Below are 20602 nucleotides of genomic sequence, written 5' to 3' on the forward strand. Positions count from 1 at the left end.
AAATGTTTCTTAATATGCTGTTAATTACACTGGATTTATCCGCTAATTTTAGTGGTATTTTCTGTTTGTAATGGCGAGGCGATCGTGGCTGACGTCACGTTTTACAATGATTTATTTATCTTTTAAGTACCTGCTGGTCCTTCTTTAATTAGGTGGACCGTTTATCCTGTGCATTAAATAGGCTACAGCTTATTAGTTGCCTTTGTTTATTGGGCACTAGATGGCGCAGGTGAGCAGGGAATTAGTGTGGTGTGTTGCGATGGCAACCACACACTATTTATGACGTTGCGGGACGTTCACGTTAGCCTCTCTGACCCCACGCTGAGGAAGTTCCGCCCATAGGAACGTAACGCGTACGAGGGGGAGGAGCTTCGTGACGTCACCCGCGCTCGCCGACCCAACGCTGATGTGTGAGCTGTGTAAAGACTCGGAAGCCTTGGAGCTCCGTTTATGCTGATACGCTTCACACTCGGCTCTGAGTGTTGTAAAATGTGAGTTTACTTTGGTCTTTTTTACTTATTAAATCCAGTTTGAGACAGAGAGCACTAGTCTGTTCCCTTTTTGTTTCATATATTTCTCCGTGGTCGTTGGGAGTATTGAGCTGTCTGCTGCCTGCTGGTAACCTTTAAAGCTTGGACGTGTCCTTACACTTACCTTGGAGGTTTTTCAAAAGTTTTGTGACCTAGCCATGGTCGAATGGCTGAGGTGAGGGGCCATCTTTAGCTATTGGTGAAGGAACCTTCCTGTCGATCACAGCTTTTTGAGATTTAATCACAATCAGTCACTTCATTATTTGGAGCACTTTTGGACTTTTTTTCACTGATGCACTTTTATGGATTTATTTTTGTGTTAATATTAGAGTTATATATATATATATTTTTATATATAATTTATATACATTATCTGATCATCAATTGTGTTATTACTTAATTTTATATGTTTTGCGCTGCACTTTATTGTTATTAATGTATGACCAGCAGTGTCTGCCCAGCACTAGGCTGTGCCAGACTCCCTAGATAGGTTCCTGTGTGGTGAAGATAGATGCCCCAAGTGGCCAGGGTTTATTTTAGGTTTGATTTTGTTTATGCTGTTTGGATGCTTGCACTGGTTTCCAGCAAGATGGAAGAATAAACCAAAATCTTTGTTTTCAACCGTCTTCGACTGCCTGTCTGTATAAATTCAGTGTGTAGTGAACCCATCCAAGGGGTCACACACCCCGCTACCAAGCTAACCCCTTACAATACTCAATAGATATGAACACTAAATATCACATTAACAAGAACTTTACTTTACATTATTTGTTGTATAAACAAAAAAAAAAAGTAAGTATAATCGATACATTTCAGGTTACTACAGAACCCTGTAGTATGTTAAATGAGGCTTAAACTATAGCCAACATTTTTCGCCAACCAAAAGCCACAGTTACACTAAAGGCTCGTACACACCATATGAAAATTGGAAGTAAAATTTCTTCCGACGAACGATCTGTCGATTGTTAGTATGGTGGTTCTGAAAGCAGATTCTGATTTTTCGTATGACAAAGGCTGGATTTGCAGACTAACATTTTAAATCAAATGTGAACACATTTTTATTTAATCAGTACGGTTTTCATCTGGAAAAAATTGTAAGAGCAAGATTATGCATGCTCAGAAACGAAAGAATACATACAAAACAATTTAACACATTACGTCACTTCTAAAGTTGAATTCTATCGTACGAGAATTTTCGTATGCGAGTAACCGCTTCACTTTCTACATTTGACTAGCATGCAACAAAAAAGGTACGAATGTTCGTCCAAAAATCTGATCGTGTGTACAAGGCTTTAAATTGGTCAAAATTACCACCTTTTAAATGAAGCAACAGCTTTTTTTGCTTTAAAATATCCTTTTCTCTTTTTCTTAGGGCAAACAGGATTCCTGACTTGGCAAAGTGTAGTTTTTATCTTATTGCATATAGCAATGAAGTTGTGGCATGTCTTATGTGCCTATACACTACAGGTTAGAGAAATCGATTAAACAAAATGGATACCGATATGCATGGGAGTCTGCTTTTCTAACTACCAGCATACAATGTATAGCAAGCATGTGGTCTCCGCAGAGGTTTAATTAGTTCCAGTAAAAACATGGTAACTGTCTTCAAGCATGGGATTTCTCTTTCTTTCAGAGGTCAATGTAGCCAATACTGTAAACTGTCCTAAGAGGAGTCTGAAATAATATTTTGAAGATGTATCGGAATAGTACGATTTTATATATCAAAACCTATTTTGGCTATATTTATTGTTAAAATATGTTCTATACAGGTTACATTCACGTAATTTTGGAATTTCAAAACTCAACAAATAGACCTATTGGGAAGTGATAAACGACTAAATTTAAACCGCTTAGGGAAATAATGTGCATTCTTTTAAACTTCCATATTTATATGAGAAAATCAATGATGTACTTACTGGTGGAGTTCTATGGCTATGTACTTAAGGGTATATCTGGAAAGGATAGGACCTCAAAAAACTGATAGAACATGAAGCCACAAAATGTTTTAACAAATCAAAAACTGGAATTTTAGGCAAAATGTCACTGGAGAGATTAAATGAAAGCTGTGAATGTCATTGGACTGATCTCAGGTCACCTGCCCGCTAAATAGATTATTAGATTTATGAATAATTCAGAGGATATAATAAAACTTTCACAATAAACACATGCACTCACCAGAATGCTCATTGCAGATATGGATTTTTTTTTAGCAGAGATTGATCAGAATGATCGCAAATGCTTTGAATGGCACCGGCAAAGGCAGATTATGGGTTAATTATTGCTAAAACTAACCAATACCATTTTGCTGAACTGGAATATGTACTCCAGTTCCATACCAAAACAATATTTTACTGAGTACTAAATAAACATGAAATAAAACAAAGCACAATAAAGTTGTGTCCAGTATCACACATATAAAACATAATAAAAAATAAAAATAAAAATCAGCAAATAAAAATAGAGGACATAATGCAAAAGTGAGATGAAGCCAATTATATCCTGCTCTTCATTTTTTAGGTTCACTACTATTTCATTTGCTTTTATGGGCAAAACAATAATTACCGGTACTTTTATTTTATTCTCACTACACTGCATGGTACCATAAAGAAAGCGAAGAATTTTATGTATAAACTAATGCAGGCACTTGTATTAAAAATGTATTTGTAATGGTTTAGCTGTTTTTTTTTTTTTTTTTTTTTTGCCAAGCACATTAATATTTCTTACACCTGCTTATTTTTATTGCTGTCTTCTTATAAATTACACATTCTTCCTATGTATAGCACATCTGTGCGAATTCATCACCTTTACTGTCATTTAATAGTAAAATGAGACAGGGTACCTAATTTCTTCAACAGAATTAATTCAAGTAATAAACCTAATGAGGAATCTTTTTAAAAACATGTCTTTCTTTTTTTTCAGTTTTAGTTTTAAAACCACCTAATCCTGCTGAAATAGTTTTAATTTTATTAAATATAAGATTCTGTTATTGAATCCCAAGTAGGTTTAAATTACCCATTTCTCTCCATCACCACCTTTTCCAAAGCCATGTTATTTTATCTGTACTGTATATATATATATATATATATATATATATATATATATATATATATATATATATATATATATATATATATACACATACACACATACATACATATACATACACACACACACACATATACATATACACACACACACACTTTAGAAAGCAACTCTGTTAAACCTTTTTTACATATATTTTATATAGCAGCATATGATGTTAATTTGTTTACCACCACTCCTTAGTGAAACCAAGTGGAATTTCTGACGCATCAGAGATTTCCAGTCCACCAAAATGTCTTCTCTATAGTCTGTAAAAAAATCATCTCTTCAAAAGCTCCTATTTTATAAGTCACTTTGCTACAAAAAAAAACACTGAATGACGTAAAGAAGGATGTTTGAAATTGTTTTTTATAGTGTTTGAAAGCACTGATATTATGTGTCAGCTAAAATTAGCTCACACTATCTATTTTTTGTAAACAATGAAGAGGTATTTAAAGCGGGGGTTTACCAAAAAAAAAAAATGTCTAACATTACATTGAGCCGAGTTGTGAGAATGACATTATGCTTTTTTTTTTTGATTTCCTTGCCGTACATACTGTTTTATCTATATTTTCACCGCGGCTTCCGGGTATGTAATCTGCGGGACTGGGCGTTCCTATTCACATGTTAATTGATTGACATGCTTCCCACCGGCGCATACAGCTCGTCACTAGTTGCCGAAAGAAGGCGGACTGCGAGTCGGCTCTATACGGCGCCTGCGCACCGACGTTCGGCTTCTTTCGTTAACTCGTGACGCGATTTATGCGCCGGTCGGAAGCATGTCAATCAATTAACATGTGAATAGGAACGCCCAGTCCTGCAGATTACATACCCGGAAGCCGCCGTGAAAATATAGATAAAACGGTATGTACGGCAAGGAAATTAAAACAGCATAATGTCATTCTCACAACTCGGCTCAATGTAATGTTAGAATTTTTTTTGGGGTGAATCCCCGCTTTAAGACAAAAGTAAAGAAGAAAAAAAAAATCTGAAATCACTTTCCGGATGTTTATGGTGTCCAACAAATATGGGATGTTTTAATCAGCTCTTACAGAAACATATACACACACACACTATATATATATATATATATATATATATATATATATATATATATATATATATATATATATATATATGCATATATTACATGATAAACTGACTAAATATCAAGACTTTAACAACATTGAACACAATAAAAAAAAAAAGAAGCCTGTGTTATGAACTTTTTTATTACGACTCACTAGTTACTGTGGTGAAATATCTAGGGTGATTAATTAGAACTGACTACATCATTATATACAACGCCATGGCACATTATTTCCAGCTCTGGTAAAATAATAAACATACTCCGCTCTGACTGAGTGGTTATACTGGTCTCCCTGCATTGTTTCCTCTATGATTTGCTGGCATTGCTACAAACATATTTAAATAACTTGGGTCAGTTAAATCATTTTTTTGCATTTTATGTAGTTAAAAAATAAAAAGTAAATGAACTAAAGTGAAATTTCCTTAGAACTTCGGTACAAGTAATATAAATACAGGAATTATTAGCAACTGTGTTGCACCTCTGGTTACTTCAGTTGGGGTCACCTGAATATTTTAGAGATATATATTTGCTAGATGTTTCACCAACCCATAATATTTTTTTATACCAGAGAAAAGGGGGAGGAAGTATTGGTGTCCCAAGTGGTATTTTTCTATCTTGCTCATGTTCTCAGTGTCACTAAAACATCCCTATACTAAAGACAATCTTACATTTTCCAATGGATTCCTAATCTATGTGTGCCCTAGGAGATTTTACTTATGATGCACTGGGCAGATATAAGCACACAAAAAAATACAAATTAAAAGGGCAATGGATGCACAATGGTTAAAGGGGTTGTAAACCTTCCAGTTTTTTCACCTTAATGCATCCTATGCATCAAGGTGAAAAAAATCCCATAATTGCTGGCCCCCCTGCCTCCCCGCTTACTTACCTGAGCCCTCGAAAATCCAGCGTCCTCGAAAATCCAGCGTCGAGAACACGATTGATCTAGGCCCGGTCTTCTCGGCTCTTCATTATATAGACTGATAGCAGCGCAGTCATTGGCTCCCGCTGCTATCAAATCCAATAATGCGAATCCGGCATTCGTGTCTATGGACGCAAATGCTGGACTCGGGAGTGCACCCGCCAGGTAACCCCCTTGGGAAAGCGCTTCCCAGAGGGGATTATCTGATGCGGGGAGGAGTTAAGACAGCCGCCGAGTGACCCGAGAAGACGAGGTTCGGGGCCACTCTGTGCAAAACGAGCTGCACAGAAGAGGTCAGTAAGACATGTTTGTTATTTAAAAAAAAAATAAAAAAATTTGAACCTTTACAATCACTTTAAAAGTATTACTAGAATTAAAACTTTTTTTTTTTTTAAATAGAGAGATTAGGAGACCAGTCAGGTTTTTATTGCGGTCTGTGTCCCCATCCAAGAGATTCAGCCTCTCCATTAGTCCTGTTAACCTGAAAATCTAATAAAAAAAAAACACAAAATATTGGGATGTTACCAGGGTAGAATAGAGAAAGATTTCAAATTGGAACACTAGTTCTGGTGACAACCCCTTCAGAAGCATTACCTTTCACTTCGTTTGGTTATGAGACAGGAAGTGAAGGGAAATCTCTCCAATGGGAGGGACACAGTTGAAAAAAATCTGACAAGGGTTATAACCCTCCCCAATATATTATCCAAAATTAAGAGAATTCTACTTAAAGCAAAATTCTACAAAATGTAACAAAATGTTAACCTAGTAATTAGATTGCCAAATACTGCAGTTCAGGCCTTATGGATCAACAGTGTGTAGTTTTCATAGCCTAATTTATCCATTGTCAAACAAAATAGTGTCCTGGCCTGCCACAAGCAACAGTGCCTGCCACAAGCAACCGTGTGTTCTCTGCTAGAGAGCCAGGGCTAAGGCTTCCCTAAAGCAGAACACATTGAAGCAACAGTTTCCCTGAACAGTTACATTTAGGGAGTGCCGTGAATGATAACGGTCACAGGTGCTTGTGCTTTCCACCGAACTGTGAAGCCATTAAATGTCTGGTGTCATAACTGATCACAGGTGCAGCACCATGGCAACTGAAGATCAAACAGAGGCTAAGATGGCAGCTTCCTTAGCTGTAAAGGATAGGAGGGTTTAGTTCCGCTTTAAGCAGAAAACAATACGTGCTAAGAAAACATTCTGCAGTGATGCTAATTCTGAGCAAATACCTTGTAAGAAAAAACTGCAGAGGAAATGAAAGAACAGGGTAATGCTGCCACACCTGTCACTTTTGATTAAATAATGTTTAAATTGTGTGAAATAAGAGGTCACCACATCTATGCAAGGGATGGAATCTGTTACAATGTCAACATGCAACAGGAATCAAAGTGATTTAACGGACAAAGATGACCGCGATTTCTTTTCACAACTTTGGACGTATTTTTTGTCTGACAATGTCTCAATAAATATTGTCAGATTACAAGGTAAATAAAACCCCCTCTGAAGAATAAGATTTAGTTCAGATAGCTACAAGGGATTTTCATCATCAACTAAGCAATAAAATTGTTCTCCTCTTAACATCTTTTAGTAGTTTACTGTACTGTCAGTTTTATGTAAGGTGTATATAACCCTGCAGTTGTGTTGAAAACCTGGGAAATTAACTTCTAAACCCTTCAATATGCGTGTTAATTTAGGTATACACTGTAATTGGTTAATAATTTTACATTAACCCACTTTGTTTATGGAACCATTTTACATTAGGTGTTACGTTTAAGATGCAATTTAGAGGAAACTGCTTGTAAAGCTATCAGAATAAATATTTTATGGTTATCTGGCATAATTTGTTTTCTGTTTTTAAAGGTTCAGTGAAAGTAATTCAGCTGTAGACTTAAGACATTTTTACCAAGATATGTATAAAGCATCCTTCCATAAAAACTAAAGATTTTCTCTACAGAGAATTTTTTTTATTTTTTAAATTACAGACACCAGAAAGTATTTTTAGACAAAAAACAATGCCATTATCTATGCAGTGCAAAACATGTAATTTACACAGATTTATTTTTTAACTTTTGGAGGCATCTGCCTATTGCGAGAATCTTGTCAATACATTTTTTATTTTTGGCCAACTTAACAATTCATTGAAATTCCACATTTCTTGGCATCACTTTTTTCTATCTATCTATGGGTACCTTGTTGATTCTGCTTCTGCAAAATCCTCTTATAGGAAGACATAAAATTCAGAAAGGTAGAACACACACACACACACACACACACACACACACATATATATATATATATATATATACACACACACACATACACCTGTAAATACCTATATATACCTGTAAATATGTACATAAAATACTTCATCTTTAAATAATGGTATATTTTAAAAGGCAAACTTGTATCATATCTGCCATTTCCTTTCTAATGTGCTCTAAATATGGTTTCTAAAGAACAGCTTTAACTCTTGTAATGCTACAAAGGGCAGGAGGAAACCGATAACATACGGCACAGCTGTAAATACAGGTGCACAATTCTCCTGTGAACAGCTAATAAACAGACTAAAAAAAAATCATGTACTTTTAAGTTGTACGGTGCTTATTATGTACATTTGATATCGAACCAACTTATACCATTGTGAGATTTGTACACAAAGCCATGTGCATTAGGAAAGGTTGGCTTCCAGATGCAATACAAATAAGGCTATGATGCAAACAAGTTTTAAAAAAAAAGGTCTTAAGAATGAAGACAAACTACCACCAGTTTAACAATGTGCCCACTGAGTTACAGGAAAGAGACATTTTTCAGACATATAAATGGACTAAAGCAGAACAGAAATCAATGTCTTATAAAGAAGAAAGTCCCAGTTGATGTTTAATAGACACATGTTTTGCATTGCCTTAATGTTTTGAGTAGCTTCATTAAAAAGTGAAATAACAAAAATACAAAATATACAGTTCTGCATAGTAAATAGGCACATACTGGGTGGGTCTTCTATTATTAACTACTATGTTAGTTTGTCATTCAGAACAAGTACATCCATGCTGCAAGCAAATGACCTGTATCATATTTCATTGATCACCATCACATTAAAAAGAGTTCAGCTACTTCACTTGTGTTCTGAATCAATATATGTCAACCAAGTATCTTCATCAGCACAACCTCATAAATAGATGACCAGTTCTTCAATATAATTATTAGATGGCATGTAGAATAACTGGAGTGAGCATTGTGTAATACATCTGTTAACCAGCAGATGGCACACTTTCTCTTAGCAATCAAAAGCATGTTTCACTGAAGATGTTTAAAAAAAAAAAAAAAAAGTTTGGTAGGATTGTGCAATAGTTTGCTTTCCAGATCATGGCACAGCTAGTCTGCAGTTACTTGCAGTTCATTATTGTGAATAAAACAATATCTTATTTGGAAAGAGGTTAAATTCAAATGAAAACATGTAACACAGTAATAGTAACAAAAATCACGCTAGCAAAAAACAAAAAACATATGCAAGTAGGTTAAACAAGCACAGCACACAAATCTATTTCAGGAAATCCAACGTAGTAGCTACCATTTTCTAAAAATCACCACCGTTTTTAACTGCTGTCAGGGTTTCAGGTTTTACCTTTTATTCTTCTTGTGTTATGAAACCATATCAGTTGCATGCAATTTGCACTAGGGTGCTGGTCATTAACATATATTTGCCAATGGCAGAGTAAAATAACATTCATTATCATTAGCAAAGGAATCATGACAAAAATATTTTTGCAATGCATTTAAAATGTCCAGAAAAATACTTTCCATCAGGAAAGTAATGCTAAAAGTATTTGTTGATAAATATAGGGGTTAAAATACACCAGTATCAGCACCTTTTCATAACATCAGTGATTCAAAAATATACATAGAAAAAAAAATAATGTTAACAAGATGATTCAAGACCACATTGGTGCATTTGAATAAAATAAGTTATTAATGAAAAATATCCTTACAACTCTTACAGTTGACATGAATGTTTGCAACAAACACTTTCATGTTCTGGTTTTTATATACAGTTAAATAAACCAAGAAACACATTGTAAACAAGCTGTACAAAGACATAAGTAAAGGTGGAAATTTATAGAAGCAGTAAATGGGCACAATAACAAATGTGGCTTTTATAGTCTGTGCTTTACCCAGTGATATAATTGGAGTCTCAAACTTCTTTTATTTTTTTTAAACCTAGTCAATATTTCTCGCTTTATAGTTTTCAGCTTAAGAACTGCATATAAACCATGATACTGGCTTACTGCTGCATCCTACAGTCCAGAAAAAAAAATCTCTTCAGTCTCTGATTATCTTTCAGCTCAGGGCACCTGACTACATTTCTGTGCTTACAACTTCATGGAAGAGTAAATAGTTTAGTCGTAAGAGAAAATAATCAAGGTGGATCTACTTACAGTTAGGTGGTACTGCCTCCATATTTCTGGGCAAGCCTGGAATAAGAAATATTGATCAGTCAAAAGCATGAAACAAGGTGCTTTACAGGCTGTTGGTTTTGGCATAATCCAGCATCCGCTGGTGCCGGTCACAGGAAAAGAAGGAGCTTAAGTAAAAGGGTCTGGATTTCAGCTTCAAAAAACCTGGATGCACTGTTTAATTGAATTTTACACTGCTTTAACACACCCTGCCAATTTAAGCCAGAAAAGCCTCCACCTCCAACTTTTGGGGGATCTTTCTGTACTGCACTATTTATCAGCAGTAAACTGACCTCAAAGCTGGGGAAAAAACATTAATGTTGGCTTACTTTGAAAATAAAGTGTTCTAGGAAAGTCACATACTAAGAAAATAAACAATTAAAATGTGAACATTTTCAAAGTATCAAATGTTTGAAATGAGGAAAAAATAAAATAAAAAATGAATTAAAGTGGGTTGCATTGAACTTGCATTAATGTTAAAAACGCATTTTGCTGAAAGAGGTTTCAAATATGTGGCAAACATATATTTGATAATGCACTGCACCTGCAACACACCATATGCAGAAATGTGAATGCATTCTAAAAAATGTCCATATACAGTACAAGGCCTAAAAATAATAACCACTTTTAGAAACCATAAAAAAAATGGAGCAAATACAATCAGTTTTAATGTCAAATTTACATTTTTGAAATAATTTGTATAAAGGTCCCTGAAACTTTCTTCTGCTAGCTGAGTCTGCAGAGGTTTCCCACACAAACTAGGTTTACTGTTATTCTGTCAGGATTTTTTCACATTGTGCAAAAGCAACATCATTTCGCACTGGCTTTCCCTAACGCTTGCTTAACTTACAGTTACAGCAAGACAATTTTTTTGCGGTATACTTTAATAAACATGTCTGATTGCATCATGGGCTAAATAAAACCAATAATACCACTAATGTATAAAGTATCATTTTGTAATTGCATGTCATTTTTTTTACAAAGTAATAACATTTTAATTCACCCTTTACCTACACCGTGAAAGTCCTTAATTGACAGTTCTTGATAACAATTACAAAATAAAGCTACATGTCGCATCACCCTGCCCGACCCATTTTATGGTTCCTCAACATCAGAGGACTAGTCTGGAAAATGCCTCCTGACCCCATCATTTCACTATTGTGAAGTTAAATTGTTTAATGTACTGAGAAATGATTACCTTTTAAATATGTTCTAGGTTTGCATGTCTTTTTTCTCTATGCCATTGCATTGTAAGTTTGAAAATAAATTTATTTCACACCATGTTTAGCAATTAGTCAATATATTGTGTTGGCTGTTAAAGCCCACTTCTTTTTTACTTTGTTTTGTACTCTGACAATCAAAAACCTTGTAACCGTAAAAGTAAAAAAATAATTGAATTGAAAAGCAACTTGTTTTTAAAACCTTGCCCCCTCTGAATGCCCCACCCCCCCTAAAAAAAAAAGCTCAGAGTGTTTTGATCCTAGGTCTGACATTTTAGAAAGGATGCAATTTACCTACATGTAGACATATGGGGGCAGATCCTCAAAGAAATTACGCCGCGTATCTCTTGATACGCCACGTAATTTCAAATTTGGCGCGTCGTATCTTTGTTTTGGTATCCACAAAACAAGATACGACGGCATCCGTGTTAGATCCGACAGGCGTACGTCTTCGTACGCCGTCGGATCTTAGATACAATTTTTCGGCTTCCGCTAGGTGGCGTTCCCGTCGTAATCCGCGTCGAGTATGCAAATTAGCTATTTCCGACGATCCACGAACGTACGACCGGCCGTCGCATTTTTTTACGTCGTTTCCGTTCGGCTTTTTCCGGCGTATAATTAAAGCTGCTATATGGTGGCGTACTCAATGTTAAGTATGGCCGTCGTTCCCGTGTCTAATTTTGAAAATTTTACGTCGTTTGCGCAAGTCGTCCGTGAATGGGGCTGGACGCCATTTACGTTCACGATGAAAACAATGACGTCCTTGCTACGTCATTTGGAGCAATGCACCCTGGGAGTTTTTACTTACGGCGCATGCGCAGTTCGTTCGGCGCGGGGACGCGCTTCACTTAAATGAAACACGCCCCCTACCCGCCCAATTTGAATTCCGCCGCGAGAGATACACTACGCCGCCGTAACTTACAGCGCGAATTCGTTGAGGATTCAAACCAACTCAAAGTAAGTTACAGCGGCGTAGCGTATTTGACATCTGCGCCGGGCGCAGCGTATGTATGTGGATCTGCCCCTCTGTATTGCTTACACTTGGTTTTCATATTTACTGGCAGCTGTAAAAAGTGAATTTTTCCTGGCTGTCAAAATCCAAATGAAAACATTTGCTCACAGTGACACTTGAGCCAAAACTATGAGACATGTACCGAGTGTAATATGCAAGGACATACTTATTATATGAAGTTGACTTTGTCAAGCACCAGTAAACCTGTAACTGTCACTTTTAATAATACATACACTAAGTTTATGTAAACAAAATATAACTAATACAAAAGGCTTGGCTAGAACAGTAGCTTAGGGACCTCTGAGAGGTCAAGAGCCCAAATATTAAACATCCAAAAGTAATTATTGGATTGTCAAATTAAGATGTCAAATTCCAGAAACGTAATCTACTGAACTGTTTAGTATTAGATGTTCTGAAAACCTCCCGCTTTTGATAATAGGTTAACAAAAAATAGATAAGTCTCTCAAATTGTTTTAAATATGATAGACCGCATAAAAATACATTTTAAGGTAGTATATTTTACAGAGTTTCTTTCTTTCAAGTCTGAAAGCCAACAGATTTCCTTAAAAAAAACAAAAAAAAAAAAACACAACTCAATATAAATTTGAAGTCTAACAAGATTGCACCAATGGTTGTTCTGTTCTATTATGATTATATGCACTTCGCTTTAAAAATGTATACATTTTTAAAAGACAACAGCAGATAAAAGCGAAAAAAAAAAAAAATCTATAAAGATGAACAGAAAGATACATAGACAAAAAACGATATTCATAGCAAAAGTATTATCAATATTTATTATCAGTACATAAAAGGAAGAATTTAATATAGATCGGATTATCTCCAGTTTTGAGAGGTGACACCATACTTACACCAGTACATGAAAGCAATAAGTAACACAGAAGATAAAACAAGTAAATGCATAGTCTTAACAACTGATTTTATCTTTTTTACTTCCAGAGCAGAAGGATTTAAAAGGATAAGTTCACCTTTTCACAAAAAATGCTAAATGCTAATTTTTTTTTGCAGGTAAAAAAAATTTGCATTTATAATTATTTGTTGCAGGAGCCTGTGAAGCATTGCACCCACGATCAGCAAATTTCTGGTGCCATGCAGGTCTCCTGCAGATCTGTCAGTGTATCGGCTTGCCCATACACGCTGACAGAAAGCACTCACAGCCGAGCAGTTCGTTGAAAACTACAAGTCGACAGCCGCAAAAGCTACCGGAGCCCGCAGTTTTTCATTTCCAATAGCGCGGTAAATGCCCAAATGCGTTTTTATTTTGACAGGTAGCGCGGTGGGAATGAGTCGGACAAAGGATAGAGACAGACATGTGTTTTATACATTTTTCAAGGATTGTTATTTGGACATAAAGAGCTGTAACATCTGAGGAGCTCAGGGAACTTCTAACATGAAGGCTGAATTATAATACTTGTGCAAGTTGTGCTTTAAATATAGATGGTTCTCAATTACCCACTGTGATACATAATATGAAAAAGCACAATTAATAATATGTATCATGGAAAATGCCATGCTACCATCTGACCTTTATATATTTATCACTCCAGCTCCTGTTATTTAATTTAAATGGTAACACTGGCTGGTCAAAGCTAGTGTGAATGCCATACAGTAGTTAAGGTACATTTCATATTAAATCATATCTGTCTGGACACTCCCATGTACAGCAATTTTGTAAGCTCGGTGCTCATTGTAACAAAAATATATACCAGGGACACAAACACAAACGACTTCAATATTGTCATAAACATAGATTGGCAAAGATGGCATTCACTCTTAACTGGCACCCCAGTGCAGACATAAAAAAGTGGACCTGTGTTATAGTCAACCACAAAGCACAGGTTTCTAATAGTGCTTGGATAGAATTTTGTAAACCAAAAAAATGTCTCGACCCGTACTGCCAAGTAGTGACGTCTTCTTACTCTAAAGTAACATTTGTCATTAGTAGTAAATAGCTGAATATACTGTACTACAGTACATTTGGCTGCTCTGACTGGCCAATCTGATCTTTGATGGATTGTTTGGAAACAGAAACAAAAAGTAAGCTAATGCACACCCAAATCACATCATTAGTGTATAAAGGGTAAATTACATAAATAAGGGTGCTGAAACCATAAATAAAGTTTCATTAAGAAAGAATAAGGAGTAATACACTCTAAATAAATAAATTCGGCATATTATTATGAAAAACTCGGGAGTTCTGGCTAGTGAGCCAAAGTTGGAGGAGGTATTTACAGAACCCCCCATATTTGCTCATAAAAGGTCACAAGCAGTCAGAAATGCTGATTTTCAGAGTCAAGCCAGACCCAATGTAACTACTTGGCTCACAAGGAAATCACCACGTGACATATATCCCTGTGGCCACCATGCACAGCGTAATTTTGTAATGTGAGGTAATTCCTTTGAATAACCACGTATAGTTAGATTTCCTATCAAGTCTTTTTTCAACTGTTCTAGTTAGAACATCATTTGCCTCATTAACCACTTAAGGACCGCCTCCTGCACATATACGTCGGCAGAATGGCACGGCTGGGCACAAGCATGTACCTGTACGTACTCTTTAAGTGCCCAGCCGAGGGTCGCGGGCGCGCGCCCGAGACCCGGTCTGACGCACCGTGATCGCGGCGCCGATCGCCGCCACAGTCACGTGATCGGTCCCCGGAGCTGAAGAACGAGGAGAGCTGTGTGTAAACACAGCTTCCCTGTTCTTCACTGTGGCGCTGTCATTGATCGTCTGTTCCCTGATATAGGGAAAGGCGATCAATGACGTCACATGTAAAGCCCCCCTACAGTTAGAAACACATATGAGGTCACACGTAACCCCTTCAGCGCCCCCTAGTGGTTAACTCCCAAACTGCAATTGTCATTTTTACAGTAAACAATGCATTCTTATAGCATTTTTTGCTGTGAAAATGACAATGGTCCCAAAAATGTGTCAAAATTGTCCGATGTGTCTGCCATAATGTCGCCGTCACGAAAAAAAAATCGCTGATCGCCGCCATTAGTAGTAAAAGAAAAAAAAATTATAAAGATGCAATAAAACTATCCCCCATTTTGTAAATGCTAAAAAAAATTGTGCAAACCAATCGATAAACGCTTATTGTGATTTTTTTTTTTTACCAACAACAGGTAGAAAAATACATATCAGCCTAAACTGAGGACATTTTATTTTTTTATCTATTTTTGGGGATATTTATTATAGAAAAAAAGTAAATATTGAATTTTTTTCAAAATTGTCACTCTAAAAAAAAAAACGCAGAGGTGATCAAATACCACCAAAAGAAAGCCCCATTTGTGGGGAAAAAAAGGACGCCAATTTTGTTTGGGAGCCACGTCGCACGACCGCGCAATTGTCAGTTAAAGCAACGCAGTGCCGAATCACAAAAAGAGGCCTGGTCCTTTACCTGCATTTTGGTCCGGGTCTTAAGTGGTTAAGCAGTTATAGCAACTGCAAGAGTAACCTCCCTAAGATATCCCATGGCTTCAACAGCCATGATCACCAAGTTTTTTACAAAATGTTTCAGGAGGTACTTTGAAAATCAGAGAGCCCAGTCCAACCGTCATGGCTGCCTATATCACATATGATATATAGTTTGACCAGATTTCAACTAAGATTAGGAATATGGTATGGCAAATCTTTTGTTTAGCTTTAAGTATTTTCAGGGTAATGGTAAATGTTGGGGTTATAAAGAAAAGGTTAATTTTAAGATTTGGGCACATTTTTAAGAACCCACTCACCTTTCTTGTGCAAGGATTTGAGGTAACATGCATAAGTGTGTTAGCCTGTTGCAGTGTTATTTATTTTGAATGGCTCCCCAAAACACATGCATCTCAGCACACTTCAACGCATAAGGCACTGTTGAGCTGAAAAAAATGGTGCGTGCAAGTTTTTAGGCATTGAAATCTTGTTTATTTGAATCTGATGCCCTAATGCGGGGGTCGGCATCTACCAGTAAACCACGTCCAGGTGGCTGGTAGATTGTGCCTTTGGCTTGCTGACTCACGAAGGGAGAAGGCAGTTGCAGACTGAGCATATTTTTTTTTAAATAAATGAACCTTACTTTTAGCAACAAAAGGCAAACTAAAACTATAATAATTACCTTTGAAATGAAAATGAATGGGTGGCAGTACACATTTTTTACACAGTAACAAATGTAACAGGTAGACTCCCAGTAAATGTTAGGTTAAATGTTTTAAAGCAATACTAGAATTCAATTTTAATTCAGAATGACATGCTGGCGGAAGTGGTCAGGAAAAAAAAAAATCTTCAAATAGGCTCTTTATTGTATACCCTACAATGAAGCCTTTAATATTTGCACATATTACACAGACATTACGTGTTGTATTCAAGCTGGACATTAGGTGAAAATGGGAGGAATTAAATTACCAAAGTATGGTTTTCCTACTGCCCTACCACCCACCGAAATGTTTTAATATCAAATCAACTCGTAACACAGCAGAAGAGGTCCTTTGGTATTCATAAAATTATCTCACAAAAGAAACTGCCACTTCAGAAGAAATGAGGGGCCTTGAGATGCACTTTGTGCACCCATATTGAATTTTATCAGGTGCTAATTATTGTTTTACGAGTTAAAAACAGCTTAGCGCATCTGTTGTTTAATTCCCACTTCCCCATTCTCAAATGTGAACATCAAAGAAAATAAAACACTCAATCTTAAACAGCCCCTGACAGCAGACCGAGACTCAAGTGCTCAATAGGCAGGGCCCTTGCCACCAGTTCTTGTGTTTCCACAACAGTGATCAAACACAAAAACACCACTAAGCGGCCTTGCCTCCTTTTCAGCTCCTCTTGGCCAGTTGTCTGCCTTGTACCAAAGAGAACTCTTGTACACATCCCTTCTGGGAACATAGCACTGGAGAAAGGATTAGCTGCACTAACATGCTAGTATTTGCAATAAGCAAAGGGAGGGAATGGCATTAAAAAAAGAAAAAAAAAAAAAAAAAACTACTACAGTATTTGATATAGGAATAACCAAAATGTATGAGCTGACAAGAGTCTCGCAGCAAGCCTGTGTGCTCCCTAGGAGAAAATGTTGCTGTGATGAGTGACAGGGCTTTCAGGAAATATGTTCACAATCACAGACAGGGAAGGCCATGACCTAGATCGTTTAAGAGCTTGTCTTGTCAAATTATCAAAAGCTCCTTCCTTTCCTGAATAAAAAGGGTGACATAAGTGAGTGTCAGGAAGCTGTGGGCTGACAAGCCAAGCATACAATAACAGGACGTCACATACTTGGCAAAACACCGCCACTGCTGGCGGCAAATCTTAATGAGAGCATGGCTGGCCCAGGAGACTTGAGTCCCTGCTGGCACAGCAACTCATCTCACAGAGAAAATCCTTCAGCTCCCAGTCAGTTATGCTCTGACACGATGCCTACAATTACTAAACACAACTTTAACAGAATCCTCTGGTGCTTTGTCAAAGCTGCTTGCTGTTACAGCCTTCCCATTACAAGGCCCTGCTAGAAAGCAAATGATTAATAACACTAGCAATATTCGAAAGATTGTTCGCAGGAAAAACGGAACCAAAATTCTGTCCAGATCCAAGTTTCAGTAATGAGGGTCACAGGTGAAGAATATTTGCTGAGAGAGCAAGTAAGACGTTTCCTTCAAGCATACCACTTTATTTTCGTAAGTCAATGTATAGATTTTACAGAAAGATTCAAAATTGTAAATAGCCTCAAAAAATGGCTAGTCCCCCTTAAAATACAGATTTATTGGCAAACAGTTAAACAGCTATCCAACATTACTCTGTCATTTCTTCGTTGGCCAAGTCACTTTGATGGAAAAAAAATATATATTATATTTTTTAAATTTCCAGCAACCTTTATCAAAATATCCCAACCAGTTGATAACACCATAAGCCTACCAAGTAGTGTTATTAAAATAACTAAATAAGTGAAAAGTGGGAAATTCTGCGGTTGCTGTGATCACTTGACCATTCTGAACATTATAATAAGATTTACTCCACTCCTAGTATTACTTTAAATGTTTACAAGGGTTTGATTTACTAAAACTTGACAGTGCATGGTAGCCAATCAGCTTCTAACTTCATCTTGCTCAATTAAGCTTTAATAAAAAATAAAAAATTGACGCCGATTGGTTTCTATGCATCAGATTGATACATTCCTGTGAATTCTAGATGACCTTTTGGAGTTCTCTGAAGGTCAATTGATTTTGGGTGGAGACTTTAACGTCCCCCTCATTCCTTCAGTGGACACCTCATCGGGCACATGCTCTTTCCCCTCGGGCTCCCGCAAGCGGTTCTCCCAATCTATTTATAGAGCCCAGTTGGTAGATGTTTGCGACTACAAAATTCGGGAGACAGACTATACATTTTATTGTCCACCGCGCAAAGTTTGCAACATAACATGGTCCAATAATGCGCCTATTACTCTTCTACATCCACCCACAACTGTACCTTACTCCAAAACTCTTTTTTGGAAGTTAAATTAAAGTCTTTTATAAAAGTCAGAAGTTCTGATGGACATAACCAGAGAATTACATTTTTATTTTCAGACGAATGACCGTTCAGACTGTGACCCAGGAATCCTATGGGAGGCTCATAAAACAGTGCTTAGAGGTGTACTAATTAAACACGGCTCACAATTTAAAAAAAAGAAACAGAATTGCTCTACAATTACACAATTTTCTCCACTCCATTCCAAACACTCAACAATTTAACCATAGTGTGACATCCTTTAAAGAATATTGCTCAGATGACGGGACCTTGACTCAAGTACTGCCTAAGACTTCTACTTTGTTAAAAAATCCCTCTTAACAACCGCACCTGCCATTTATGCAAAAATAGGAAACAGAGTTAAAACGTTTATTCACACCAACCCAACACATTCTTAGATTCTCATTGAAGTCGTCTATCTGTACAAAAATTCAGGAGGCCAATTATAAAATTCTGACAAGGTGGTATTATACCCCCATGTATTAAACAAATGTTTTCCCAATACCACAGACTGCTGGTAATGCCAGGCAGACAGAGGAAACACTTGTCCCAAACCGAAATCCTTCTGGACAGTAGTCCAGAACATGACTCAAAAATTCACAGGAGCACAAGATTGACGTTCCTGCATTTTTTCTGATACAAGGCAATATTAAAAAAAATCGATTGTGCGACATCTATTAAATGCCGCCAACTCCTGTATTCCTCTACTTTGAAAAAAACAAATGCCACCAACTATTGCGAACTGGTTACACAAAGTAGAAGATATAAATAAAATGGAAGATCTGATACTCATGAGTGAGTGAGTGAGAAACTTATATAGCGCAAACAAATGCGAACTTAATCGCCTCAAGGCGCTGGCATCCAGAGTTGTACAGGTCTTCAGAAGAGGTGGGTCTTCAGTTTTTTCCTAAAAACCCGATGGTTTTCTTCCAAGCAGATAGTCGTGGGTAGAGCATCCCAGAGCCGTGGTCCTTGGACCGAGAATCTACGTTCTCCCTTAGATTTGTAGCGAGATTTGAGGATTTGGAGAAGGTTTTGGTTGGTTGATCGGAGCACGCGCTGGGTGACGTAGGGTTTTATTTTCTCGCTTAAGTATTGAGGAGCTTTACCCTGTATACATTTGTGGGTGAGGCAGAGAGTCTTGAATGTCACCCGGTCCTGTATGGGCAGCCAGTGGAGGGACCTCAAGGCCGGGGAGATTGGTTCTCACAGCTTTTTACCAGTTACAAGTCTGGCTGCCGTGTTCTGGACGACTTGTAGACGTGTAATCTGGTATTTCGGTAGTCCTAAGTAGAGGGAATTTGCGTAGTCAAGTCGTGAGTTGATGATTGTTCCAACCACTACTGCTGTGTCCTCTTCCGGGATGAAGGGGATGAGTCTACGTAGCATGCGGAGCAGATGAGAACCGCTGACGACTGATCCTATTTGTGCATCCATCGTCATGTCTGTGTCAAAGATGACTCCGAGACTTTTGACTTTTGCTTGGCGCGATGGTTTGTCCGAGGATGGTGGGTGGTGTCCATGTGGTCCTGGAAATGGATTTCCTATTTGCGTGAAGGGTGAGTAGCTCTGTTTTGGATCCGTTGAGTTTGAGGGAGCTTTCAGTCATCCAATTGTCGATCATGACACAGCATAAGCAGGAAAAGTACTCCTAGACTTGGAGGTTCCGGAATCTGTTCATATTTTTGAAGAAGGTAAAGCCCTATATGGCTCACAAATGTCAATCACAAAACGCTTGGGTTAAACGCTTTTACTAATGGAGTTCTTCTTTGGAACCTCTCCCCCCCCACCCCCCGTTTTCCT

The 20602-nt window shown here is 37.2% G+C and overlaps 1 protein-coding gene across 1 annotated transcript in view; it reads right to left on the reverse strand.

The window, feature by feature from the left end:
• ZCCHC7 (zinc finger CCHC-type containing 7) overlaps positions 1 to 20602 on the reverse strand; it is a 276559-nt gene that overhangs the window by 81246 nt on the left and 174711 nt on the right. The window contains exon 6 of the mRNA XM_040361632.1: positions 10054 to 10089. Coding sequence (XP_040217566.1) covers positions 10054 to 10089 — 36 coding nt within the window. The remainder of the gene's footprint in view (positions 1 to 10053; positions 10090 to 20602) is intronic.

Source organism: Rana temporaria, chromosome 1 (assembly GCF_905171775.1).
Source record: "Rana temporaria chromosome 1, aRanTem1.1, whole genome shotgun sequence".
Lineage (NCBI taxonomy): Eukaryota > Metazoa > Chordata > Amphibia > Anura > Ranidae > Rana > Rana temporaria.